General features: G+C 36.8%; 1 protein-coding gene across 1 annotated transcript in view; it reads left to right on the plus strand.

Moving 5' to 3' along the window:
• plxdc2b (plexin domain containing 2b) overlaps positions 1-27,614 on the plus strand; it is a 71,945-nt gene extending 44,331 nt beyond the window's left edge. Inside the window, exons 5-14 of the mRNA XM_055037637.1 lie at positions 2,781-2,903; positions 7,116-7,234; positions 9,071-9,170; positions 12,085-12,180; positions 12,300-12,381; positions 17,991-18,051; positions 18,425-18,578; positions 22,203-22,241; positions 24,070-24,236; positions 25,045-27,614. Of these exons, the coding sequence (XP_054893612.1) occupies positions 2,781-2,903; positions 7,116-7,234; positions 9,071-9,170; positions 12,085-12,180; positions 12,300-12,381; positions 17,991-18,051; positions 18,425-18,578; positions 22,203-22,241; positions 24,070-24,236; positions 25,045-25,164 (1,061 nt within the window). The 3' untranslated portion in view covers positions 25,165-27,614. The remainder of the gene's footprint in view (positions 1-2,780; positions 2,904-7,115; positions 7,235-9,070; positions 9,171-12,084; positions 12,181-12,299; positions 12,382-17,990; positions 18,052-18,424; positions 18,579-22,202; positions 22,242-24,069; positions 24,237-25,044) is intronic.
• The last annotated feature ends 33 nt before the right edge of the window (positions 27,615-27,647 follow it).

Genomic DNA, 27,647 nt, shown 5'->3' on the forward strand with positions numbered 1-27,647 from the left:
TCTAGTTTCTCTCTGGCTGATTTTATAATTTATCCTAATATGTTGTTGGTTCATGAACTGCTTCATGTCCTGTGATCTTGGGGTGTGGGTGACTAGTCGGCTATGTACAGTTGCTTCCCAGTCAGCAATAAAAATAAAATAAAAACAATAGAAGGAGACGCTCTAATTAGATGAAGCCTCACAGCTATGTCATTTAAAGCCAGAAGACTAAATCCAAAGCGAGTGGGCATGCTGCTCCTTTCCTGGACCTTCCTCAGCCTCGAAACAGCTGTGATAAACACAAATTGTATTGAAAATGAAACACAGATCTGCTCCTGAGGACAAAGAACTTGTCTAAACATGTTGTACAATAAAGTAAAGCTTTCACTATGAAAGCTTTACTTCTGATCATTCCCGCTCATGTTTTTCTTGGACATATGCAGTTCAGCTCGTTTTTGTAGGCAGAACTCATAAACACGCTCAGAATAAACACCCCGTTTTTTGGCATGGCTTCTCTTCATTACTCTTCTCTCTCGCCTCTATCTTTTGCTCCCCCTGGTTTCTCTCCTCCTCTGTCCAGTCTCCTTCTGGTGATAGTGACAACTATAATGAATGAACAGACGCTTTATTGAGCGTCCTGCAGCCCTGGCCTTTTTAGTGTATTGAGAGGGTGTCTGATTTTCTTTAGACTGTGTATTTAGCTGGGTTGAGTTTTGTTGGTTGGAAGCAGACGCAGCAACACAAATAAAACCCTTTCACAGGCAGGTCTGTGTTTGTTCTTCGTCGAGGAACATTCTAACCTCTTTTGAAATCAGCATAAAAAAAATCAGCATGACTGAGTTGAATATTGACTAAAAACAAGATAAAAAGAATGTTACAGTAAGTGCCATTTTATAGCACAATCAGATATCAATGTTACCTTCAGTAGTTATAAAAATTCTGTAACATATTTTTCTCATATTCCTCTGTTCTCTGGGTTCACGAGGAATTAAAACTGGTTTCATTTTTGTAAACAAACCTAATTGTACCTACAGTTGAAACCAATTATTTACATATTAACGAATGTACACAAAACCATTTTTAATTGTTGTCTAACATCAAATAAATCAAAACTTTTACAGTTTTGGGTTAGACAGGATGACCAAAAATATTCATTTTTGAAATGCTGGAATAATTCCAAAGTTTTTCTCACAGATGGGGAAATATTGTGATATTTTAGCCGGACCTTCTTATACCAGTTCTGCATCTTCTTGCTGTCTCTCACCAAGTTTGTACTATATGTGTTCATACAGTCAGCTTTCTCCTCATTCATTGTCCATTGGAAACTAACCCATATTAAGGAACAGTAGCTTGGAAGGGTAAGATAAAAACTAATTGTCACCATAGTAACTCCTGGAGAGCTCTGCAGGACTCTGCACTCACTTTTTTCCAGGTGATATCCGAACACAACTAAATCAAGTCAAATTTTTCTTCTCCGCTCCCATTCGTCATGTCGAGGCAATTCTGTGCAGAGAGATCTAAAGAAAGACAGTTTCCTCTCACTGCAGGCTCCGTATAGTTTTCAAAGTGATGGATGTGTTTTTATTGCCCATCCGCCATACGTGAGGAGATGCCTTGTCACATGAAATGAGAGTTTATGGGTTCTGGATGTGATTGTAATTTTGAAAAAAAAAAAAAAAAAAAAAAAAAGCAGGGTCCCCCCTCTCCAAGTCTGCATCTTAGTTTAAATTACCTATTCCACATGTAATTAAGTAACTTTTTGCATTACAGGATTTTTGGAGCCATGCAGTTATAGCACTGCATTTCACTTTAAATATTATTAACTTCATAGATTTGATCAAAGGTTCAGGCATGATTTAAAGGAGTATTTCAATATATATATTTAAAGGGCGGTAAACAGCATATTTTATCTTCAGCTAAATGCAGTACAGAGTAGTGCAATATTCTCCCTCCCCCACCTGTTGCTGCTGGTTTGCTGGTCTTTAAAACTAGAATTTGTAAGCTGGAAGAAACCATTTTATTAGGTAGCTGACCTGAGCAGATAGCCTGACTAAATAACCAGATTTCAGCTTGTAGCACAAATATAAAAATCTGAAAGCTGAAATTGAATTATAGTTGATAAATATTAAAAATATATTTTTTATAACATAGATCAGATACGTAAACAAATTAAATGATCTGAAAGTGTTGTTCATTCCTCAAAATTATCTTCCATAATATATCTGATACACTCAGAAAAACTGTTTAAGTCAGCTAGACTTTCTTACAGATGTTTTTAGACAAAAGAACAAAAGCTTTACCTAAAAAGAAATTGTAGAATAATAAGTGAAGGATTATAGCTGACAGTGCCCAATTTTCCAGTCTGCAGAGAAGTGAAGACAGTGCTGGATTCTGCTGTTCTCAGTGCAAATTCTTTCCCCAATGTAATATGTAGTGGCTGTGTTTATGCTTTTTAATGGGCTCCATTAATAACCATGATTAGAGACTTTCAAATATAGAGCCTGAGTTTGTTTTGCCTTTCCATAAAGAGCAAAAAAGTAACAAAAACCCATTTTTGATGTGATGCTGTCCTCATTATCCTACACTAGATAATTAATGACGAGAGAGGAGAGAGAGCACACCAGAAACACTTAGTCTCTGAGCCCTGCACATTTTGCACAGATGTATAGAGAAAAGCCTTATAGTAAAACTCTTGTACAAATCAGAATAAAAAAATTATAGCTATATACTGTTTGAGCTATTTCCAGCAAAAAGTTATTTGTATGAAGTATATAGTTTTGCCTTTTTGCTTGCATGTACAGGTTTCATTTATACTGGAGATGTCGTCCATCGGATGCTCACAGCAACACAGTACATCGCTCCTCTGATGGCCAACTTTGACCCAAGTGTCTCCAGAAACTCTACTGTTATCTATTTTGACAATGGTAAGTGTTTTGTTTTGTTTTTAAAATGATCCCAATGAGTTTTTCTTTGTTGTTGTCTCCATAATTTTGATGCATCTCAGACAAAATTGAGTTAATGCAACATAGGCAAGTCTTACCTGCTGTCATAATTTCCTATTTTCCCACTTTTGCAGACATATTGAAAAACATGAGTTCAGTTGGTCTAAATGTGAATACATTCAACAGATTTTGTGAAACAAAAACCTGAGTCATGTCTTGTCTCATTGCTGATGTTCTTACCTTATGAATAACGTATGTATATTTGGAATTCAGTGTTCTGCTCTGTCAAAATGGGGTATAATACTTTTCTATAACATCAAGAATAGAGTGGAGAGATTTCTTCACCAGCTGGCTAAATATTATATTAGCATGCAAATCTTGAATATTACACACACAGATATTGCGATGATGATATATTTACTTTATATAGTGAAGCTGTGAGTGAAAAGTGATTCTACAAAGGATCACCATGTCGCTGTCAGGTATAATGTTTTCTTTTTCTTGGTTTCTCGCACAAAATCCTAGTCAAATACTTTGAGGTTTGAGGTTGCAAAGTATTACAGTTAATTGGTTATTAATGCTTTTGCAAGCCTAAGTAAACTCTGGGTCTTGTCCATCACTCCCCGCATCACTGTCTCACGCTCTGCAGCAGACTGACAGAACAACTTTGTGACCTTCTGCAGAGAAGCTCATCAGACTTTAACCACGATGGCAGCCAATCGATCCGCAGCCCAGCTCGCTGTCCATCAGTCAGCGTTCTGCCAATACCAAACAAGAACTGCACGCTCCGCTGCGCTGTGGATGAGCCTTCATAAAATATGTAAAAACAAGCTTGATGAAGCGTTCACAGCAGAGATGAGCTGTTTGTTCACAAACAAGGCTGTGTGTGAAAATTCACAGTGAAGGTGTAAAGCTTGGCTGTCCTGTAATCTTCTTTCACTTGTTTTTCTTGATTATAATTTCTAAAAAAAGAAGTAATATGACAGGCGAGGACATGACTGTCATATGCTCTGCCGGAAAATTAATAGACATCTCCAAGGTTATTTGACAAAACTTTAAAGTTCTTTTTTTAGCTGACAATTATTTTCCCATTCCCACATGGGATTTTAGGATGTGAAGAATCATCAGATGGAGAATAATGGAAGTTATTTTGAATGTTGTGCATTAAAAACAACAACAAAACACACTTAACTCCAGCCAATGTTGTGAGAATTGTTGCTTTTCTATGAGTCAGGCATTTTGATGTGACAAAATAGGAGAATAACAATTTGTAATTTTGAAACTGCAGTTATACATAATTGCCATAATTCTTGCCATTTCTTTGCAGTTCATTTTCTGCTATTAAGCCCAGTGACTCACTGCCAAGGCCCTGTTACACTTCTTAAATGCATGGCGGATCAGCTTTTGCACTTCTATAATATGTGTTTCCAACAACTAAACCAAAATATGGTGATAGAGGAAGGTTGGCTCTATGTGTGTGGTGATGTCTTTATGTATTAATTTGGCTTCATGTTTTGGATCATTTTCCATTGGAAAAAATACAATAACTACTCATTTTCAGTTTTTTGCCAGAGTCGAAGTAACTCAAATTCTATATTATAGTTGATACTTTGACTGTGGATGTTTAGATGAGCAGATTTATCTTGTTACATTTTGGATACTACAACAGTGGACAGTCACACATCACTTGTATTGCATGGTCTCTTCTTTTTTCCATTTTGAAGTGTCTAGGACAAATTGACACAGAATGAATGGAGTACTAAATAAAACTTGGAGTCATTAAAATCTGTTTTGTAAAGAAGAGTGACCAAAATTTGCTCCACAACAACTTTAGACACGAGCGGGAAAAACCTAATCATGGGGTGTAACTTGTTTTTCAAAAGCCAGTGTTTTTCCTTTTTAGCTTCTCTTCTGAAAACAAAAACAAAGTGAATCCTGTTGTGTTTTTACATTTGCGATTGAATTTAATTTGTTATGCATTTCAACTCTGAATCCTTTTTTATTCTGATACATAAAATCTGAAACAGAGGGTGTACATTCTTTTTGTTGTGATTGCATTTCTGTTTCCCTTGTCTTGTAAATTATGTTTTAACACACGAGGGACGGTATTTCAAACTTTTACATGTGAAGCATGTGTTCAGACTGAGCGTCCACTAAACACACAGCACGTGATTTATTTTAGGAGCTGCTGTGCTACCAGTCCCCTTTACTCTCCTAGCTGTCAGCAAAGAAGCTGACTCTCATATTTACTTTGAATGGGAAGTGTTCTGGCGTGCAGGAAAAATTGATTGGCTGCTGTGTAAACAAACTTTTATTACTCTGGAAACTGGCCAAATGGCTTTCACATCAATAGGTTCTCTGAAGTCCACAGTAAATCAAAGTGGTGTTAAAAGTAATGCAAGGTTCGCTTTCTGGAAGGCAGAGACGAAGGCCATGTTAGGGAATTATTCCTTGATTTACTCACTCTTGCAGGCTAAATTTAGTTGAACTTCGGGGGGGTTTAAACCAATCATCACTACAACTGTCAATAGATTGATTGATCTTCTGACTCTTTTGTACATACATTTTTTGTGTTTCAAACATCATGAAATCCTCTTTAAGCTGTGTAATAACAACTTGATATTCGAGCAAAATATGCAAGTTTTTTTTTAGTGGCTGAAATCATTTTTAGACCATTAAACTATTTGATTGTACTTTATTAAATGCATGAATTTCCATCTGAAACATGGCATGCAATTAAACCAAGAAAACTGCATTAGTGCAAACAGATCTGCATGGATGAAACTCTGTGTACAAATGCATCCAGGCACATTTCGTTTCTACATCTCATTCAATGTGTAATTGAAAACACATGAAAGAGTATCAAACTCCTCTGTTAAAGTGCATCAATTTCAAAAATATTCAAATAGATGTAAATATACCCTGCATGTCTGAGTCTCGTCTTGAAGTGATGGAAAAACACACATGCAAATAAAAATGATAATTGGAAACATTCCTAAATGTTATTGATCTGCATAAACACACAGACTAAACAGAGACTTCTGTGCATATCTTATTAATAAACATTTTTACACCACAGACTTGCACACATTTGGTGTAAATGACTGTAGAAGTATCAGGGGAAATGATCAGGCTGAATCATTTCAGGATGTTCTTCTTCGGTCACCAAATTTACTGCTGTTGGGTAGAATCCCTGATGTTTTACTCAAGAAAGAGTAGCAATACTTCAGAATAATATTAGTCAAGTAAAGATAAAGAGTACACTGTAGAAAAATGACTGCAGAAGTACATTTTTCTGAAAACTTTGTGAAGTAAGTATAACTGATTAACTGTAACCAGTGGTGGCTATAGAGTTTTACCTTTAGGAATTCATTCTAAGAGGATAATGGAAAAAAATTGAAAGGAGGATTATTTTTATTTAAATTTTTTTTAGCATTTAAACCAATTTTATACACTTGCATTCAAACCTCAAGATAAATTTTCACCTCATAAAAAGCAGACTGTAGATTCAATGCCAGTGATGCCTGTGTATGTAAGCTCCAACCATGTCTGAAACATAAGCTTTTACCTGGAAAAGGACGCATGCCTGATTTTTGTGCATACACACCTGTTGCACACAAAGCTCCAAAACATAACAATCCTCTGTAAGGAGAGCATTCTTGCTAGGAAAAAAAAAGTACAAGATCTCTTTTATCAAATTTCTGTTCCACACTTATAACTGCTGTCAAACAGAGCAGATGGAAACATATATTCTTTGCCATTCCAACACGAAAAGAAAATGTCCGCTCTTAGTTCACTTTGTCATTCGGCACGGTCTTGCACAGCATGGAAAACGCAGTGGTTCCCTGTGGTTAAAAACTGCCCGAACTGTATAATCCATCACAATAATGGCCGCTCTTTGGTTTGGGTTTGTTGAAAGCTGAGGTTTTATTGCGGTTTTATCCTCCTCCAGTACAGTGCTTTCATATTAGCACTCACTCTGATTCAGTGTCAATCTCTGTAGTTCCTGCTGACAAATAATCCTTTAAAGAAATGGATCTCTTCTGATTTAATGCCATTCTATTCTTTACCATGTTTTGTGTCTTTCTTCACATGAGAAGAGGCTACAACTCAGTGTTGTTGTGGTTTGCTTTAATCTGAATTTATCCAGTATGTGGGAGTACGTATATTTTAAATGCATTAATTTCTCTTTAGGCACTGCTCTGGTGGTGCAGTGGGACCACGTCCACCTGCAGGACAACTATAACTTAGGCAGCTTCACCTTCCAGGCCACGCTGCACAACACAGGAAGGATTGTCTTTGCATACAAAGAGGTGAGCTCTTATTTATGGCTTGGACTTTTCTCAATCAGTGTTTTTTTTCTCTTCTGTCTGATTTTCTGTTTCGTATCTTTACTGTGAATATTTTTCACCCTTCCAGTGTTTCTTATTGTGCTATCACAAGTCATTCTGCCCATAAAAGCTTCAGCTCCTCGAATCCAGAGTTGGAAAGTAAACATGGAAAAACTGCATTCTATTTTTATGCAAAATAGGTGTCAAAGAAAGTACAAAACAGTTTCAGTGCTTTAACATGAGATTAGAGTCTGATTTCTCTAAATATATTTACTTAAATTTGTTTATTGAGACTTTTTGAAATTATTGAGGCTTTTTATGACATAATGTGGCTATTCAGAATTATTACTGAATCCTTCATCTTTATTGTCTTGCATGGGTTGCACAAAATGCTACATGCCCTTCTAGCTGAAGCCATTCTGTAGTTCTTGAAGTCAATCTCGACAGGAGCTTATTGAGCAACATGTCAGGCAGACCTTATTTTCAACACACCCATTCAGTGTGAAAGTGACACATTTTAATTATCCCCTCAACTTTAGTACAAATTCAATTGTGACTCATTTCACACTTAAGTCACACAACTCTAGCTGTCTTTTCCCCTGTTGTTTCAAACTTTTAACACTTTTAAAAATATATTTGTCCCTTCTTTACACTTTTTATTTTGGTGAAATAATGTACTAAGTGATGAAGTATTCACAAACAAAATCTGAAAGGGTGGATTTCAAATGATGAGATTATTTATCGAAGGAAAAAATTAAACCAACACTGTCATGTGAAAAAAAAAAAATTTGATCCTCTTGTTCTATCGTTAATTGACTTTCGAGAACTTCGCTTATTCTCCAGAGCCATTTTGTCTTCCAGTGATTTTTGCATGAATAGTGGTCTCAACAAACTCCTGTGCAGTTTCTACGAGCTTGGCATTGCAGTGAGAGTCATTATCCACAAACGAAAAGAACAAGAAACTGTATTGAAATTTCCCCAAGACTAGCTACCAAAGTTACCCAAAGAGTGCAGTGAAATAATTCATACTTCATTGAGGAAGTCTCAAAATAACTCAGAACAACATGTAAATCAATGGAGGCCTCATTTTCCAATCAAGATCAACATTCAATAAGGCCGAAACCACTAACACAAATTTCTTACGTTAGCCAAACTTAGGAACTTTCTGTGAACTGATGAGATGACAGTGGAAGTTTTAAAGTTAGGAATCCAGCATAAAACTAACAGCAATTATAAAGAAGAAAACTTTTTTTTCTCTGTTTTGTGTCATAAATACAACTGCTTTTCAGGAAAACAAAGAAACAGAGTCACACATTTAAAACACACGATACATCACTGGCTGTACTTGTTTGAATCAATAAATTTTGTTTTCTGGCTAATAATCCTGCAGGAAAATGTCCAACCATCAGTTTGTGTCACACCTTATCAGGGTTATGCTTTAGTACAATGATCCAAAACATATCAACAAGTCCTACTCCAAATGGCTAAAGGTATAAAATGGAGAACAAATGTTTCGATTGTCCTTTTTAAAGTCTGGACATAAAATCTGATTAAGATGCTGTGAATTGACCCTTAAAGGTCATGTTCAAAATGATCCAATTAAAACAAATCAGTGGGTATACATTCCTCCACTGTGATATATTTTTTTTCTTTGACCCAGAGCCATCCATTTGCTTATTGAGGTTACAAATTACTGTACAGATTCCTCATGTAGACTGTCACTGTGAAATGTGAGGCTATTTAGACCTGTCGGTTTTTAACATCTTGCTCCAGGGAGATCTGTGTCTTGCTGGTGATGGATATTCCTTTCCTTTCCAGCTCCCCGTCGAGATATCACAAATCAGTTCTGTCAATCACCCGGTGAAGGTGGGCTTGTCTGACGCCTTTGTGGTGGTCCACAAGATCCAGCAAATACCCAGTGAGTATCTAACAGATGGTTTAAATAAGGGACATACATGGTTTGAAAAGTTGGAATAGTTATTCACTTTCAAGCCAGAATGCAGGAGTGCAATTTAAAAGAAAATGTAACACCCAATCTGCCATTAGAGGACGGTAATTTTTCTGCCCTTTAGTATAATTAAAATAAAGCTTAGCTGTGCATCATTTTTGGGCTCAACCAGCTGACAACAAAGATTAGCAAACATATTATGCTAAACAGGCATATATTCTGTCATGTGATAGAACATACCACTGCTGATGTTTCAAGTTTCTTTAGACTTAAAAACGGAAAGAGCTTGTTGATTCAGTAGGTTGGTTCTAAACATGTGAAAAGCCAACCAGATTTTTAAGCATTTAATCAGAAGACATGGTCCAAAGTCACCTAGAATTGTGTTCAGTATTTATAAGGATCAAAGTTTCCCAGTTTACAAGTGAACTTTGTTTTTCTTAAATTATTAGAGCGCTGAGATCAGCCAGATTTATTTTTCTTTCCAGAGATGTCTGGTTCAAAGGAAACCAGACACAGCTCATTCCATTTTGACATATTGTAATCAATACTTGTTTAAAGACAATTGGAGATACTTCAGACTTTGTCACAAAACGCTTCCTCACTCTCATGGGCTCAGATGTAGAATCTGGTGTAAAATAAATAGAATTTATTTGGCAAGTTGAACCCCTTTTTATTGCCTATGAGAAATTCTAGCTAAATTTCTTTCAAAGAAATATCTTGGCATGCTAAACTTTCTTTATATTGCTTCAAGCAAAATGTGAAAGAAACACTATTCCAGGTTTTGATCAAATCCACACACATTTTTAAATTAATGTTAAGTTACATCAGTAATCATGACAAACTGCAACTCTTGCATTATCTTGAAAAGCATGCATATTAGGTTTTATTTTTAATGGATGGGGAAAGAAGAGGACATAAAAATGTGAGCATTTATAGATGAATATTGTCCCTGCAGGAAGAGGAGAAAACACCATTAGAAAGAAGAATGTCATAGCAACTAATCACTACACTTAATCTGTCACCTGTGCAAATTCCCCCTTATACTGTAGTCACTGTAGAAGGAAGGGAAAATTGATTCTGGAAAGACAGATGACAAGAAAAGTCCTTCCAGATAAATGCTTCTGGTTCTGCTCGTACCAATGAAACTTTATTTCTCAGATTTATTTTGTCTCCTGGCTACCGGTTCTGTAAAACTACGTGGAAATGTAAAAGTTAGGTTATATATATATATATATAACCACATAGTCTAATTTAAACCTTATCATGCAGAGGAAGGAATATATTTTGACAGATTTTTTACACCCTTGTCATGCCTGATTATTATCTCCGCACTTTTAACTGCATTAAGCCAAAGTACTCAAAAGGAAACTATGACCGCTATAGGCTACAACAGAAATTCTCTCTGCAGCCAATTACTGCATACCAACTAGGGTAACGAGAGGATTTTATTTAGCTTTACTAAAAGATTTCATTTTACCTCCGGGCAGAAGATTGGGCAGAGAGAGATTTATGGGTGTCCCACAGTCAGGTTGTGCAATTAACAGGTCACAAGCACACATGACAACCCAGCTTTAATGCACGTCTCTGAAGATTAATTAAACTTTACTCAGAGTGATATTTTTTTAAATGAAGCCAAAACTCTGCTCCATACTTTCTTGCCTCCCAGCGCCTATTTTCAGAGGATGATGCAAAGACTGGAGCTGGGAATTATGCACAGTCTTGAGCTATTTTTAATTAATATTTGGTAAAGATTTAAACAAGTGCAAATATATTTAATACATTTGGCGCTCTCTTGGAGGAAGAACATGCATCATCTCCACCGAGCCTGTCGAGTCCCTAAATCAACTGGCAGCCTTGAGCTAGTAAACTAACCTTCCCCAGGCTCCATTTTCGCCATTAGGTACCTGATAATCTCTTTGCTAGAAGCAAGAGGAAGTCAGACACAGGGGGACGAGAGGGGTAAAATGACTGGTGGACTTATTTTCAGGCTGATCTGAGCTGTCTTGCATTTCCTCTGATCAGTTGTCCCGTGCGTAATCCAAAATTAACAGGTCTGCAGGGAGGTGACATCCTAACACATGAGGAAAGCAACACAGCATCGGTGCACTTAACAGGTTCAAAGGTTATAACACATGGATATTTGAAACATATTAATCAAATAAACAAAATTTTAAGTGATGAATGGAGAATAAAGTCTGAAAATGCCAACATTTTCTCCTAATTATCCAGATGTGTAAATTACCTAAATCAGATATTTTCTTAATCCAAAAGGCACCATGCTATCAAGTAATTTCTGACTTTAGAAAGTGGATGAAATGCCTAGAGTTATATCTAATTACAGTTAGTTGTACTGAATTTTACTCTGTATCTCAATTATGTCTACCAGAAATTATAAATGTACATTCAAGTAATATATTACACTAGTGAGGTTTAATCTCTGGTGCCCAAAAATCCCATATGTTTATTTGCAACTTGTATTGGATGCGCTTCACAACAGTTCCACAGTTTCATTTGATGATTTCGAATACGCCTAGTAAGCAAAAGCTAATAGGTTTTTCTAGACCAGCTCGGGTTCGCTCAGGGTTTGTCTTTAATCATGTGCTCCATCTTACCCCATCAGATATCTTGCTGTTGCAGCCGACTGGGTCAGACTGATGATATCAGGTCCCAGAGAAAATTGCCCCGGTCCATTTGCCAAGTCATAGCCTGACACTTTGGGCACAAAGAAAGCAGAGAAATGCTGTAGCAGCATCCAGTATGACCTGATTCTCCCAGCAACTCTGTTTCCGCTTTAGGAGATCTTTTGTCCCAGTTTTTTGTCACAGGGTTCAAGATTTACTTTTTGTCTCCAGAATCTCAAACTGTCTTTGTCTTCTGAAACTAGACGTAAGACGGAGGACGATTTATGAGTATCACCGTGTGGAGCTTACGAAGACGAGGATCACCAATTCTTCCGCTGTGGAAATCATGCCTTTACCCAGTACGAAGGACATTGTTTTTGTGGCTTTTTTATTAGAAGAAAATTCTCAGTTAATTTATCATCTGTTATAAAAAATATTTCAAAAACAGTCTATATGTGTTGACTCTCCTCTTTTGCAGCCTGTCTCCAGTTCACCAGCTGTAGTACCTGCATCTCCTCTCAGATTAACTTCAACTGCAGCTGGTGTCATCGGCTCAACAGGTTCGACTTCCTTTACTCCATTTTACTTTTCCTCATAGCATATACACACTGTTATTCATACTCTTAACAATGTTTTTTCCAATCCTGGTGTACAAGATACACCGCCCTGCATTTTTTAGATGTTTTTCTGCTTTCGCACATCTGATTCAGATGGTTGCAGCTCAGTAAAAGGGCCAGAGTTGAGAAACACTGCATTGCACATCTACCTTTAAAAACAAAACTCTGTAGTTTGGCAGTAGCATCTAAAAGTTTTATTTTTAAAATTCAAATTTGTTCCTTCAAAAAGGCAATGCTGAAACCCATTTTTTTCCATTGTGATTTTAATCAGTCTGTAAGGACTAACTAGAGACAAGAAAACAACATGACTAGAAACACTAAGAAGGACTGAACAAAAGTAAGCAAAACAGAAAAATGTCTGGTCTAATCAAAGAAAAGGGCTAAGGAACACAAAAATGATCTCAAACAACCCAAGATCCTGACAGCATTTAATATTAACTTTACAATAATTTTATATATAAACTGTTTTCATACAAAGCACAAAACTGTTACAAAGAAATGAGAAAAAAAATTAAGCAGCACAGAGCGCACGAGTTCAATAGGATGTTTTGTAGCTTAAAATTAGCATAGGTCTGATGTATTCTGCAGTGTTCAAATATAAGATGATGAAAAGAAGGAATGTAGGGTGATAATTTGTGCACAGGTTATAATTGTGCAGGATTGTTCAAAAATAAAAAGCAAAGCAGCTCCAAAGCAATGGATGAATGTATTAGTAAAAGGTTTATTTGCTTTTGTCAAGTTGGGCATTGAAAATTGTATGAAATAACATTGATTCAACGTAAGACATGGCATTTTAAACCCACATTTCCAGCAACGTAGTGGCATTTCTGACAGACAAGGTGATGCAATTCAGTGAAAAACTTTACCCTGTCCTTTTCGGAAGACTTAGCAGCATGAAATTAGGAAGAAAAAAAAAGCAATCACAAAAATTAGGCCTCTGTTTGACTTTATAGTATGTTGCATTTCTACTTTTATGAAAGTATGTTTTTTTTTTATCAAACTTTCTGTCAGTTGCAGACTTAGCAGAGATTTCATTTTCTTCTGCTTTTATTCCCCTCCAGAGAAAAGCAGCTGTATTTAGTCGGCAGCTCATTTTGACAGTAATTTGACTCGCACCTGTTCAGCCAACTTCTGCTCCACTTTCTTTCTAACCTATCCCCCTTGTCTCTCAAACTTCAAACAAACGTAAATATTTGAGCAGCCAAAAAGGTGTTGGCGTTCCTCTGCAGAATTTCCTGACAGCTGAAATGTGAGCTGCAGTGTATTTGATTTGATTTCGTCGGATAGAAAAGTCTGAGTTAAAGACACACAAGAGCAAAGGGAAAGAATTATGGAGAGATGACGCATGATCCGCTCTGATTTCAAAAGATGTTTGCTGTCCTGATGACGTCCTTTGCAGAGATTGCTATTTGGCCATCATGTCTCTTTCATTGTCAATCTACTTTTGAATCTGTAAATATAAAACATGAATCTGCCACTCCCTTATTTTTTGAGCAGTCAGTAAACGTGAGTGATGTTTGAGGGAAGCGAGCAGTATTGATGTCCTGATCATTTTGATTTGTTATTGAGGCTCTACAATTCGTTTCATACAACATTCTCACGACTTGGCATCTTAAATCCTGGTGCATTTGACAAAGACAAACTAATTTACACCAACAACAAAAGTGTTTATGTATTCAGCGGTTTATGGATGTGAAGCGATACTGTACCGCGCTTAGCAGCAGTCTCATTAAGCTGCATTTTAATTAGCGTTCCGACTGTGTTAATACTTCACAGTTCAGCTCCCCTACCCTTCCCTCAGCATCTTCTAGCCACTTCCTTTTAGAAAAGGCAAACATGCTTTTGGCACACACTAATTAAAAAAACATTGTGGCTTCGCTGGCTGTGAAGTTAATGAGAGACGCTGACGTTTGTAAAAGAACAGCCTCAATGAACTTCCGTCTAAAGGGCTGGGACGGTTCAAGCGCAGCTTCTCTTTCATGCTAAGGTACAAGTGGAAGCTGGGTAATAAAGCATCTGAATGCTGATGTGTTCAGAGCAAGCTTAGAGATTTGTTGTTTCTATAAAAGCAAGAAAAGCTGTTGCACACCATAAACGGGACATAAGGAGCCAATGCAAAAGGTTTTGCTCCTTATGCAGTCAATGTATAAGGAGCAGAACTTAGAAACCCTTTTCCTTAAAAATCTTTATACAAATATATATTAGTCTTACTCCTAGTCGACCCAAAGAAGAAGCAAACTAAGCTGCTGTTTCAGTTATTGAGACCAGCAGGGGGCCGCTAGAGAGCTTGACCACTTCGCAATAAAGTTACAAACCAAAACTGCCAATGACCTGCGTGAGGGTTTTACACAGACCAGCCAGAGAGACCCTGAATGGATTCCAAAGAGTATTCTTAATTTAAAAGTCCAAAAATAATTTCAAAAATTTTGAATTGGGCCCAAAACTGAGATCAACACAACAAACTACAGCTCAGGTAGTAACACAAAGAACTCAAACCCTAGACTGACCTAACAAACAAGACATGAGGGGATCTTAAATAGTGTTAAAATCATTCAAATGTAAGACCACCCTGTCATGGCACAACTTTTCAGCAGATATCTTTGTTCAAATTAAAAACTTTATTTCCTTGAACTCTCTTTTGTCTTTATGTTGCATTTTCTTTTCTTTTGCCAAGCTTACTGCATATTTTTGCAGAAGTTTCACAGTTTTTTCTTTTCTTTCCATGTCATAAAATGACTTTCTAGTTTGCAGAGTGTTCATTTGGCTGCACGTTTCATTAAGCTGCTCGGAACAGAGCCCCCTGAGCTTCTGCAAATGTGCCAAAGAAAAACAACTCAGTGTGCATGGAACATCTGATGCAATGTAGACCTTCCTGACAGAACTGTGCAATTAGATTAAACGTTAAACACGTTTGAAGACATTCTGTGATCAGTCTGTGCTGCGTTGCTGCGGTTTGCATCCTGAGTTAGAAGTACGGATGTGGTGACTTTATAGGTTTAGAAAAAAAAAAAACGGCTCATAACAATTGTGATCCGTTGCACACAATTTAAACAACTGATGGTGGAAAACACAAAACAAGATGTTTAAAATTAGTAGTCCATCATCTACACTATATCCAAATGTGTGGTGCTGAAACGGAAGTCACATCCTGCTGAATGAGTATGTGCCCCAATGAAATTGGAAATATGCAAAAACTGAGGTAGGATTGGTTTTCGTCAGCAACGTGGAGTGCTGTTTTCAGAAATACAAATGTTTTGTCCATGATTTGTTTCAATCTGTGGGACGTGTGAGATGCTAGTGTCTGCTCATTTCATCTTAATTCTGATTAATTCAATTTGTTTGTTTCACAACAAGCTAACTCAGCCACTGATGAGCTTTAATTCTAATTTGGTTAAGTTAATTTCAAACCTAGGAGTAAGATTAAGCAATGTGGCAAAGATGTTACATCACAGTCTAACCTACTCATACCGTTGAGTTTCAAAAAAGCAGATACTAAGTTGTTTATTGGTCAAATTCATGTTCACATGGGACATGTAGGAAATATAACTGTTCTATAATGTTATGAGAAAATCTATAGAATGATTCTTAATTTGTTGGCACAAACCATTAGTCGTTTATGGATCAAGAGAGTAAAAATGCAATTAAATGAAAATCCATAAATTCTCACAGAGGAGCTATAAAATGGGAAATTGAAGAGATAACTCATGATAAATCAAAACATTGAAACCAAATTCACAATTTGGTTTCAAATTACAAAATTGAAACTAATTTCAGTACAGTTAGGTACTGAGAATATTTGCAGATATGCTTGTCAAATTAAACGTTTCAAATAATAGCTGAAGTAAGCAGTTACAAAATAGGCAACATTTGTTGTCAACTATTGTTTTGTTATCAGAACATTTAGTCAGCTGCATTTTCCTGAGCTAGACTGGCTTGTATTGTGCCAATAAGAAAAATAAATTACTTCTGCAATTTGATTTTTATCTCTTACCTAATAGGTTGTTCTGGGCAAATTTTAAGTCCTCATTATGTGAATGAGCAGTAGAAAATTAATTTGGCTCTGATGGCATGGCTTTGGCTTCACAAAAGAACACTATCAGCAGTGAAGCAAATCAATTAAAAACGCTTTATCTGGCTCAAATTCATTCAGAACATAAAAATGACTTGGTTAAAATAAAAACTTGGCAACATGAATGCCAGCTTTCTCTGAACCAAAATGGCAAAAGCAACACAATCAGTCCATCATGCTGGGACTGAATTGAAAAATTCAAGCTGAAATATTCTTTCATTTATATTCAAATGAACCTTCACCAGCCCGTCTGATTAAATGCGGCGCGGCTCAGTGCGTTGGGCGACAACTAGCTGAAATGGATCAAACCGAGAAGAGACAAAGCTCAGGCACAAGTTAGACCAAACCTCTTTGGTGATATTGAGCCAGACTGTGCTGCCTTTGCTGCACCCTAAGGATGGGGAATAGCAGTCAGGAGAAAGTGAGGGATTAAATGGAGGAATCTGCTTCAGCTGTTTGAGCAGACAGACTTGGGGGCATAGCTAAATTACCATAACAATGTGCTCTTTAGAGAATCTTTTGGAGACCTTATTTGATATTTAGTGGTGACCAATTAGTCCTCCTGAGCAACAAACTAATCTGGCTTTTCAGCTAATTCTGGAAGATTTTGCTGGAGCTATTCTCAGACCCACTGTTAACAAATCATTCTAGCTGCTTCCATACAATAAGTTGAACAGGTTAAACAATTTTTAGTGGGAGTGTTTTTTTTTCTGATTTAATTGGAGCTGTCATCTGCACAGATATTGCTATGAAAGCACAAAGTTCTCCTACTGGTCGAAGAGACTTGTACAAAGGATTAAAAGAAGGGGTTACAATGATTGTTCAAGCGGTGATTTGTTCAAAACTATGTTTTTAGCATGGAATTGTTTTCGGCACTACATTTCTTTTTCTTTTAAATGTTGAATTTTTCTAAAATTTTCTGTGTAAGATTTCAATAATTTTACAAATTTGTAAAATAAATACATTTTTAAAATACTTAGCTAGAGGAATCTAAGCAACTAAAATGGGGAAAGTTGATCATCTACTTAATAGGCATGAAATTATCCTGCCCCAATTTTAGTAATTTAGGCTTATTACAAGGAAAATGTTGCTTGCTCACGCTTTTAAAAAGTGATAATTTGCGGCTTTTCTTCTCCTGACTAAAGCGTAAATGGTATATAATTATCTTTAACTATCAGTCAAACAAAACATCTAAGTAACCACAGTAGGCTTTACAGTGACTTAAAGGATCACTTTACTGTGTTAACTTAGTTTTGTTTATATATTTATAATATTAGAGTAACTATACAGTTTTAACATTTTGTTGTTGTTTGTGTGAATGGCAAAGCAACTTCAGTAGATTCACAATCCTGAAAACCCCAATTCTTTTGACATTAGTGGTCATCTTTTTAGTGAAATCAAGGCAATCTGTGGGTTGTAAGAGGAAAAACCTTTTTTAAGTGTTTTATTTTTTTTTTTTACATTTTCTTTCTTTTTTCCTCAGATGCTCCAGCGGCTTTGACCGCCATCGACAGGACTGGGTGGATAACAGCTGCCCAGATGAGGTAAGGATTCAATAAAAAGACTTGACCTCAGAGTTCAGTCCGATCCATTTTAGTAACAGTATCTGACATCATTCTTGGATCAGATATCAGGCTGAGGTCATCGATCCAGACGGCACTGCGTTTTTAGACATGACCAAAAATAGGGCTGGGAGTATTGGCATTGTCAGTGTTTTAAAATTAAACATTTGTAATGAATTGGTCCTGAAAAAACAAACATATTTCTGCTCTACTATGTCCAGATTTTTGACATATTACATTCTAATTGTGAAATCAAACATAAAAATATATTGATGGCTGTGGTTCCAGCTTCCTTTTGCACTTTTTATCCTTTGAGAGTTTGTACAAAATATAAAACAGACGTTCTTTCCATCAGACCAAAGACAAGATGTGCGACATAGACGACACTACGCAACTGTACACCTTCACCACCACTATCACTGCCAGAACAGCATCGAGAAGTAAAGGAAGCACAGCAGGCTGGGGCACACCTTCCACCTCTCATCCTCCCACCAGCGCTCCTACTGAAGGTAAAGTACAGGATAAACTAAAACTAATTTGACAATGAAGTCTTCATAGGATCCCAGGACAACAAGTGAATGATGCTCTGTTCAGGCAGTCACTATAATTGAACTTTTATAAATTTGCACCAATAAAAAGGATACTATAATTCACAAGCATATTCAAAGAAGTAAATGTTTACAAAATTTGAATGAAATATTTTATTTGTCCTGTCTGGACAAGGTATGTACAACTGGAAGGTATTTGAGATTTTTTCTAGTCATAGCATTAAATAAAATATTACACTGTTATGTTTAGAATATTAAATTGGCTTACTCAAACATGTGCATTCATTATTTTCTCCTCGCTTTTAAGAGTAAATTTTATAAAGTAATGTAATATTTAACCTACAGCCAAAGGGCTTCAAACAAATTGAGATTTTAGGGCATTTGCTAAAATATTTGTCTATTTTTGAATATTTGAAAAATATTCCAATAATTTTAAGAAATCAAACAGGGAAATATTTATGAAAGGTAAAATAAAGAATTAATTTTACAAGTCTATGAACAAAAACATCAAAGAACTGCAGTGTAGTTGCAAAGGGAAACAGAAGCCAGAAAGTAGCTTTCTTTAATTTATTCAGCAATTAGGTTGTTCATTACTGTGCCAAATAATTACAAATGATTGCACATGAAATATTTATCTGAATATTGACTTTGTATTCTTACCTAAAGTTCCGTGCAGGCAACAAACATCAAGAAGGTTGTGTTCATTTGCTACCTGAAGAAAATGTATTCAGCATGAATTATTGTACCTCAGCAGGAGACTAAACCAATGCATAATGTAGTGGTTATCTAGTGAAAATCCTCTGTAAAAAGCAGCTGACACAGTTCTTTTCCTGATAACAGGAAAACAGTCAAGGTCTCCTTTGAAGTGTGTTTACTTCCATTTCTTTGGCTTGCCAGTTGCAGCAGTTGTGCATTGGTTAAAGCTACTGTTTACACTTTGAACTCGTTTGTACTTGCATAATTATTTATTAACTTATTTTAGTTAGAGATAGTTTATCAAAAATAACCTCACATGCGGCTTGAATGTTGTGCCCACACACTATGACACGATGTTGCCATAGAAACCCTTTATAATCAAAACTAAAAGCATGCAGTACTTTACATAAGGTTTTTTCTTCTTGTGCTTTTCTATTGATGTTACTCCAGCTTGATGTCTGGGATCAACAATGAGTTAATGGACCTCGATTTCAGACATGTACGCTTTCCAGTCTGATGAGCTACAAAAGTGTGTCAAGGTTTGGAGTCATCCTTAGAAGCACCCCTGATAAAGATGCATAACACAATTCATATTTTATCACCATAGCACAGTCCTGGGAACAGATGACTACAGTTGCATAACAGTGAGCTGGTGGAGATTTCTTTTTACCGTCCTTAATATTCTGTCCACTGTACATGATGACCAGATAGGCCTGGATTCTGACTCACCCACGTTTGTCACATCTCTTATATTAAAAATGTAGCCATTGGTCTGACTTATTTTATTGTAACTATTTAAAAAATAGCTATTCTATTGCAGTCATTTTCTGATTAATTTATGGCTTAATTGAATGACATGTTCTTTCTTTTCTATTTTGATGAAGGGCTGTAGAAAGCATCTGAATTTTTTTTGTGTATGGTTATTCGACTGGGACGAAAGATGCGTTGGGCCCTGGTTTTCAGTGAAACAGTTACATTTCTGTTGCGATCCACCATAAATGTAACTTAACTTTATTGTTAAGTTGTGGGTGTTTTCAAGGTTTCCCGCATTTAATCTTTGTTGTGGATTATTTTTAAAGGTGTTTACTTCTATCGGTTGACCTTTTGTTCATGACAGGCCTCTGGAGCTGAGATTTTTAAGGACAGGCCCTGATGGCTGGGCTGCTGTGTGGAAAATAATCCAACTGTGGGAATAAACACAAAGAGGAGTCCAACAGTTTCAGATCAAAACAGGGTGTGGTGAGACAACTAACCATGCATCTGAGGTCGCCAGGGGTTACACATGTGTATTTGTTTTGGTTGACATTCAACAGACAATTTTCCCTCAACAATCACTTGTTCTTCTGCTGCAGCAGGTCAGAGGTCAGGTTAGTGAGCAGTTTGTGGATCTTTCAAATGCAGGAAACCTCTAGCTGGATGGGAGAGTTTGAAAACAGAAAAAGAGGCAGAATGAAGATGAGAAATACATGTGGAAGGAAGACTGTTGATTGCAGCACTTTATGTGTTTGCCTTGATGTAAAGCATCAAGGCAAAAAAGGCAGAAAACAAACTTTATTTGTTACTTTAATTAGGACATCTTATTCTGAAGGTTTCCAACAGAAGAAGATTGAGAGTAATAATGGGAATCCGGATGTCTGTTTCCCAGTCTGAACTCAGAAAAACACCATGTGTATCTTTTTCTCGGTTTATATATTAGACCAACAAAAGTAGTGCACAATTGTAAAGTGAAAAAAAAATTACTAAACAAAAAATTGTAGCTTTTTCTTTGTAGCAAGTTCCCTATGCTATAGTACACTTCATGTGGTGGGCAAAACTGCTTGTTCACTACCAATTTGCAAATCAAATACTATTTTTTCAGTCAACAGAGTGCTCCTGTGAACAGCAATTTCCAAGTCTTGCCACAGATTTTCATTTGAATTTAGGTCTGGACTTTGGCTAGGCCATACTAACACATAAATATACTTTTATCCAACTATTATAATGTAGTGCAGGTTGTATGTTTAGGGTCATTGTCCTGCTGGAAGGTGGACAATTTATTCCATAGTCTATATCTTAATATACAATAAAAGTGCCGGCCATAAGGTGGCACCAAACATACCAGATAAAGAAAATACAGTAGTGGGATATCCAACTTTGTGGATAATTTATCTTGTGGTAAACAAGGATACAAAAACTGCCATGATACTCCTACTACTCTTTGGAATAGACTATATAAAAGTCAGCACATTATCACCCCAAAGGTGGCTATAACAAAAACTCTGAGTGAAATGTGTTCTTGCCTGTGATTTCAAAGCAGCTGGGCGGTCATAGAGAAGCATCTAAAGCACTAAACTTTGAACAGGATTTCTTCTCAGATTGACCAGTATTCACTTTCCCATCAGCACCTGCCACCACTCTATGGTGTGAGATTATCTTCCAGTAAATAATAATTGTTGCCTGTTGTAGAACTTATGGAACAACTAATTTCAGACACTAGGATATGGTTTCATTGTCTATTTGAAACTAGGAGCAGTTGCTCTCTCTGAATAAAGTCATTGAGGCAAATGGAACTAGTGGAAAATTTGCCAGATTAGCATAATGTGAATGGTATGGTGTGTAAGAGTCTGTTACCCTTGAAGTAGAAGTGGGTCATGCTACATCTCCATATTTCACACGTATAGTTAACCCCAGACTGATATTATGTGTTGAATTATTGATGCTTAGTCATTATATTCAAGGCATTCATTTTTAATAAGCGTAGCAAATGAAGATGGTTCACTAATGAAAGAAGCTTCGTCTCATTTGGGGCCTTCAGGGGAGGTCCTAATAGAGTTAAAGCATCAAAAACAAACTACAAAGAGAAATTCTGATTACTTTGTCTGACTCCTGTGGTTCTTTGTCTCCACGCAGATGATACCAAGATTGCACTGCATCTCAGAGACAACCAAGGTGAGTCTTCAAAAACAGAATATTGTAATGACTCTGAGAATTGGTGCTGTTTGAAAACACATTCTCATTTCTTGTTTGAGAGAAATTGCAAGTCCATGACTTTCTATCACGCCTCTGGATGCTAAAATGCCATATTCCTCCAAATCAGCAGAGCACAGGCACTGTGAGGATGTTTTTGCATTTATTTTCTATGCATTTAACCTTTTATCACCCTGAATGAGGTAATGCTATTCAAGGTGATATGAGTCTGTGAAGAAGATGCAGCTTAAGCATAGGAAGTAATCTTGAGGTGATTTTAGGTGAAGCAACAACACAGCTAGACTAAATCACCTTTTTCTCAGGAACTGAGCAAAACTAGATTGTAGGTAGTTAAGCTTTCATTGTGTGTTTCTCTAAATCTCTTGTGAGGTGAGATGTGGGAGCAGGTTTAGCCCTCTGTACAACTGATTTGTCTGAGGTTCTGCTGAGGTCATCTGTTCGATGCATTTTACTGCTCTGTTAAAGCTCTGCTATCTTAGACACCTTAATCAAGACCAAGATGATAGAGGGCTGGTCTCCACCTGCAACAGAATGCCCCACTCCACAACAATAGTTAAGCACTGCTGGGATTTTCTGTCACTGATGCTCTTTAATGACAAATGTTGTGTGAAACCACCACACCAACCGGTTGCTATAGCTTAACAACCTCCTAGATTGCTGAGTATTTTTATCCAGGTTTGTGGCTTCAGCGTGAACTGATTTCTGATCATCTCTGAATCCCAGTCACAAGCCTCCACCACCGTGGCAGACGAGAAACCCGTCACATCATTTTGGCTTCATACTGGAACTGAAACTGCATAAAATCAATCTTAAAAAAAAAAAAAAAAAAACTCTGTCGCTTCAAAACTGAATGTAATCGGGTGTCTTTTTTTCAGCTAAACTGTTTTTACATATATATGTAGGTTTTCAGTATTTCTCAATGATTGTTTGTACTTAATGGATGCTCTGACCGACACAGTTACAGCGAGCGTTCTCACATGTTGGACAGGTTTGATTATCATCCCGTTATTCTGTGCGCTGGGAGTGAATGAGGCAGAGAGCCAGGGGAGAGCTTGGTGGGCTGACGAGCTCTATGCTGCTTACAGCTGCTAATTAAAGACAGAGAAGCCTGGGGAGAGGTTGTCAGGGGGCACACAGAGGAAATAAAATGGATGCGACCTGAACCTGGTGTACATCTGCTGAATACATACATTGTAGCTTGCTTTCTCTGTTTCACTGCAAGTAAATGAGAACTGAGCTATCCCTGAATGTTTTATTTTAGCTGAAAAATTGGAAAGAAATTGCAGGAGATGCTGTTTTGTTCTCCTGCAACTGAGCCCAAAATGATAAAAAGAGATTGGTAGAGGTTTACAGGAAGTTCTTTACATTTTTCAAAAGCATTATCACAACCTCTGCTGTGTCTCGTGGCAAGCATGAATCTTAAGTGATCCACACAACTGCCACTTCACCAAAAGCTTGCAGGAAGAGAAAATTATCTTTAAAGTTTAAAGCAGACCTTTCAAAGCTTGGAGGAGGACAGCAAATATAGAGAAATAAAAATGTAGGATACAGTTTAAATTGCTCTTTCACACATGCATGCCTGAATAAACTCATCTAAAGTGCCATCTCTGTTTTCAGTATGGTAAATATATGAACTTCAGGGAATATTGAAACTGTTTCAGTTGATAAATGGTGATTGCCCCCTATTGGTTACTAAAAGAGCTGCAATAAAATTTTGAAACATTTTGAAAGAAAATAATTTTTCAAAATGTAGCCTTTTGAAATTAAGACAAATGGGTTTTCTTTTCAGTAATGCCAGCTGACAGCGCCGTCAACAGGGTGCCAGGCACGCATCCTCTGCACACCGGTCTGATCTTGGGCATCCTACTGGTGATGCTCGTCATGATTGCCGGCGTTCTGATCACGGTCTACATGTACCATCACCCAACCTCTGCTGCCAGCCTCTTTCTCATTGAGGTGAGTAGTATAGCAGAAACATCAGGATAAGAACTCTGGGTTGAGCTTCTACTCAATATGCACAAATACCAATAATGCATAATTAAAGTCTCTTACAAAGAAAATTCAGCAATAGGCATTATCTAAAACAATGCTCATGTGGAAAAGAAAACGTACTTGCAATATTAAAATAAAATAAAATGGGACTTTGCTGGGACATTACATTGTTGGAATGTTGTGAACTTTTGCTTATAGTAATTTAATTTTAACTACATCCTATGACTTACATGCAGTAGAGGTTATCGACTTTGTCCAGAGTAGTATCATAATAAACAAATTAAATGTCACATTAATTGTCAGGGAACCTGGTTTCTTTATTTATGAGGCAGTCGTAATGTTTGGCCATCGGTTTGAGACCTTAACCTTAAGCATACTTGGGTTATGAAGCAGAACAATGATGCAAAACACTAAATCAAGGCCACGTTTAAATGGGTCAAAATGAGAAAATGAATGTTTTGAAATGACCTAGTAAAAGTCAGGGTTTGAATTTGATTCTGATACTGTTGACTGTTGATGCATTGAAAGTCTTCAATGCGACTGTATAAAGGCAGTTTTAAATACAGTTTCTATTCCTTTATAAATGAAATCACTATTAGAAATTTTATTTTCTCAAGTTAAGTCTCATTAAAATATTTTAAATAATCTGAAACACTTACATGTGACAAATACAGGAGGAAATGTGTATGAGAGTAAATACTTTTTGACAGCAACCTTCAACATTGTAGTTTTATCTTTCATCTTGACGTGCGTCATCTCCACCCAACTGCAGAGACGTCCAAGCAGGTGGCCGGCCATGAAATTTCGCCGGGGTTCGGGTCATCCCGCGTACGCTGAGGTGGAGCCGGTGGGTCATGAGAAGGAGGGCTTCATCGAGTCAGAGCAGTGCTGAGGTAGGAGGTGAGGCATTCTCATCTCCACCTGATGCCTCCCTGTCAACCCTTCCTGCTTCACCAGGAGCCTCTCACCCAGAACCTCCACGATCAACCTATCGGTTTAGGAGCTTTGGTAAAACTCTGAATTTGGCCCTTTAGAGCTAGATGAAACCCACTGAACAGCTCCTGTTGGTGAGGAACAGACTTGCAGGGGGGATGGGACAGCACTGAGACATCATCAGTTCAGCTGGCATTGATGAGGATTTCTGGCTGCTGTCATGATGCCAGGGAGGGACTGGACTCACTGGTTGTTTTTGTCCAAGCAGGAAGCAGGGTGACTTATACAATATATATTTTCAGAACCAATATAGAGCAAGTGAACAGAGACTTCCACTTGATTGTCAGTGGTGTTATAAGCCTTTGTATATCCATCTGGTTTATACTAGTTTTCCTTTTCGTTCCTTTTTTTTTTTTTTGCAATTATCAGTATGATAGGGTTGATACGTTTCTCTGTTGGTATTGCTTTTCAATACCACAGCACAGCAGATGTAATTGACTTTTCCACAGCCTGCTCTGCTGTGCGACGTGACATGAGCTGAACAGTCATTGAGATCAATCAGAGCTCTGAACATTCAGCTGCTTTTTTTATGGGTTAGGTTATGATGATAAGCTGGGGAGACTTGGTGGGTTTTTTGTTTTATTTTGTTTTCATGGGTGATGGGAACATTTCTTTTGTGTTTTTATATTCATTAAGGCCATGCCCTTTTGTCCCTGACTGGAATTTGCACAGTTTTTTTTTCTTTCATTTTCATGCACATTTTTAGATCTTGCAGATTTACAAGACAGGTGCTTGTGAGTGTGAATATATTTTCTGAAGTGTCAGTGATTTGTGTGTGTGAATACAGAGGAGTAGTTAACAGCACTGATGGGATATCTGCTTATTTTATGGGGTTTTATGTGTGAGCTGGCTCTGTACAGGTGACACTTACATTTAGAGGTACAGACGATGTGCAGTCAGGTCTTTACATACAGTCATCATGATAATGAATGACATATATTTTAAATTCTAACCTTTTACTAGATTGTACATAAAACTTCATTTATTTTTAAAAACAACAATTGGGCATAGAAATTTTAATCTTGTAGATTTTCTTTGATCCACAGTAGTATTTGGTTAGCCACTCTCTGATCATTAGGGTTAAGAAACTACATCAGTTCTAAAGCTTCATTTTGGTTCTCCCAAAAATTCCACAGCTTTGCCTAATTTCAATTTATTGCAGGTTTTCTTGAATCCTTACAGTCAAAATTATGCACAATCTGCCTCACTAATCTTTGATTAAATGTGGTTGTACCTTGATTGCAGGCTTTTTGTAGCTCTCACCAACATTGTGGTATGACACTGACTTCATGCTTAGCCACTCGTCTTAAGTGCAAAATACTCCACAAAATCTTATTCCCGAGGGTTCGGGTTATCTTAAAGTTAACCTGCTTTATTTACTCCAAAATCCCAGGTTATATATGGGATTATTGTTCATTTAAACTCATATTTGTGATGACATTTAACTGTTAAAAGTCTAACTTCTGATTGGAAGTGAATGATAAGTCTTCTTTTTAACACAGTCAAATAACACTTGTTTGATGATCCTAAAATCTGAAATACCCCAGTTTGTGTAAATATGCATTTACTCTTGTAGATATTCGGTAAGTTCCTTGCGCTTTTCCAATGTTCTGAGTATTGGTCAATCGAATGTGTGACACCAAATCTGTTTTATCCTAGAAAAAAAAGAACTACCAGATATCATCGATCACAATCACCAATGAGAAAGTAGTGGTACCTTCAGCATTACATGTTTAACAATTTAGGTGAATGCAAGCACATGTTTGAGCCTGTGTGTGAATAATTTTGACTGTGTGGAGTGAGAAAATCCACACCAACTTCCAGCGAAATTATGTTTAGAACATTGTTAAAGTAATTCTAGTAATGTGATGAATGTATGTAAACATCTGGCTGTAACTTTCTGAAAACAAATGTCACTGATTGGAGTTTTATTGAATTTAAAGGACTGTTTCCTTTTCTAGTTTTACACCAGGAAATAACCAGTTCTGTATGACTTTAACAGTTTATCCTTGTGAACATAATAATGTATATACCAAACCAAAACATTTGCAGATTCAGGTAACTCATGGCAAACATTTATATAGCAGTGATGGTACTGAGAGACATTTTTTTATTTTTTATGAGTGGCCTTTTTTCCTCTACTTTTTTACTTAAATGTGAACACTGTTGTGTTTTTCTTGCTGTCACAGATCAATACGCAATGTAAACATAAATTTTTGCTGATTACACGAATGAATGTGGACTTGTTGTTGAGACAGACGCTCAAGATCAATATACTGAAATTCTGATTGCGAAACAAAAAAGTGCAATGTTCCATCTGTTCAGGACACAAAAAATGCATAAACTTTCCATTTGTTTTGATGTTTTTTTTCTGCTCACACC

This window comes from Poeciliopsis prolifica, unplaced genomic scaffold, assembly GCF_027474105.1.
Source record: "Poeciliopsis prolifica strain line A6 unplaced genomic scaffold, Auburn_PproV2 SCAFFOLD012, whole genome shotgun sequence".
Classification (NCBI taxonomy): domain Eukaryota; kingdom Metazoa; phylum Chordata; class Actinopteri; order Cyprinodontiformes; family Poeciliidae; genus Poeciliopsis; species Poeciliopsis prolifica.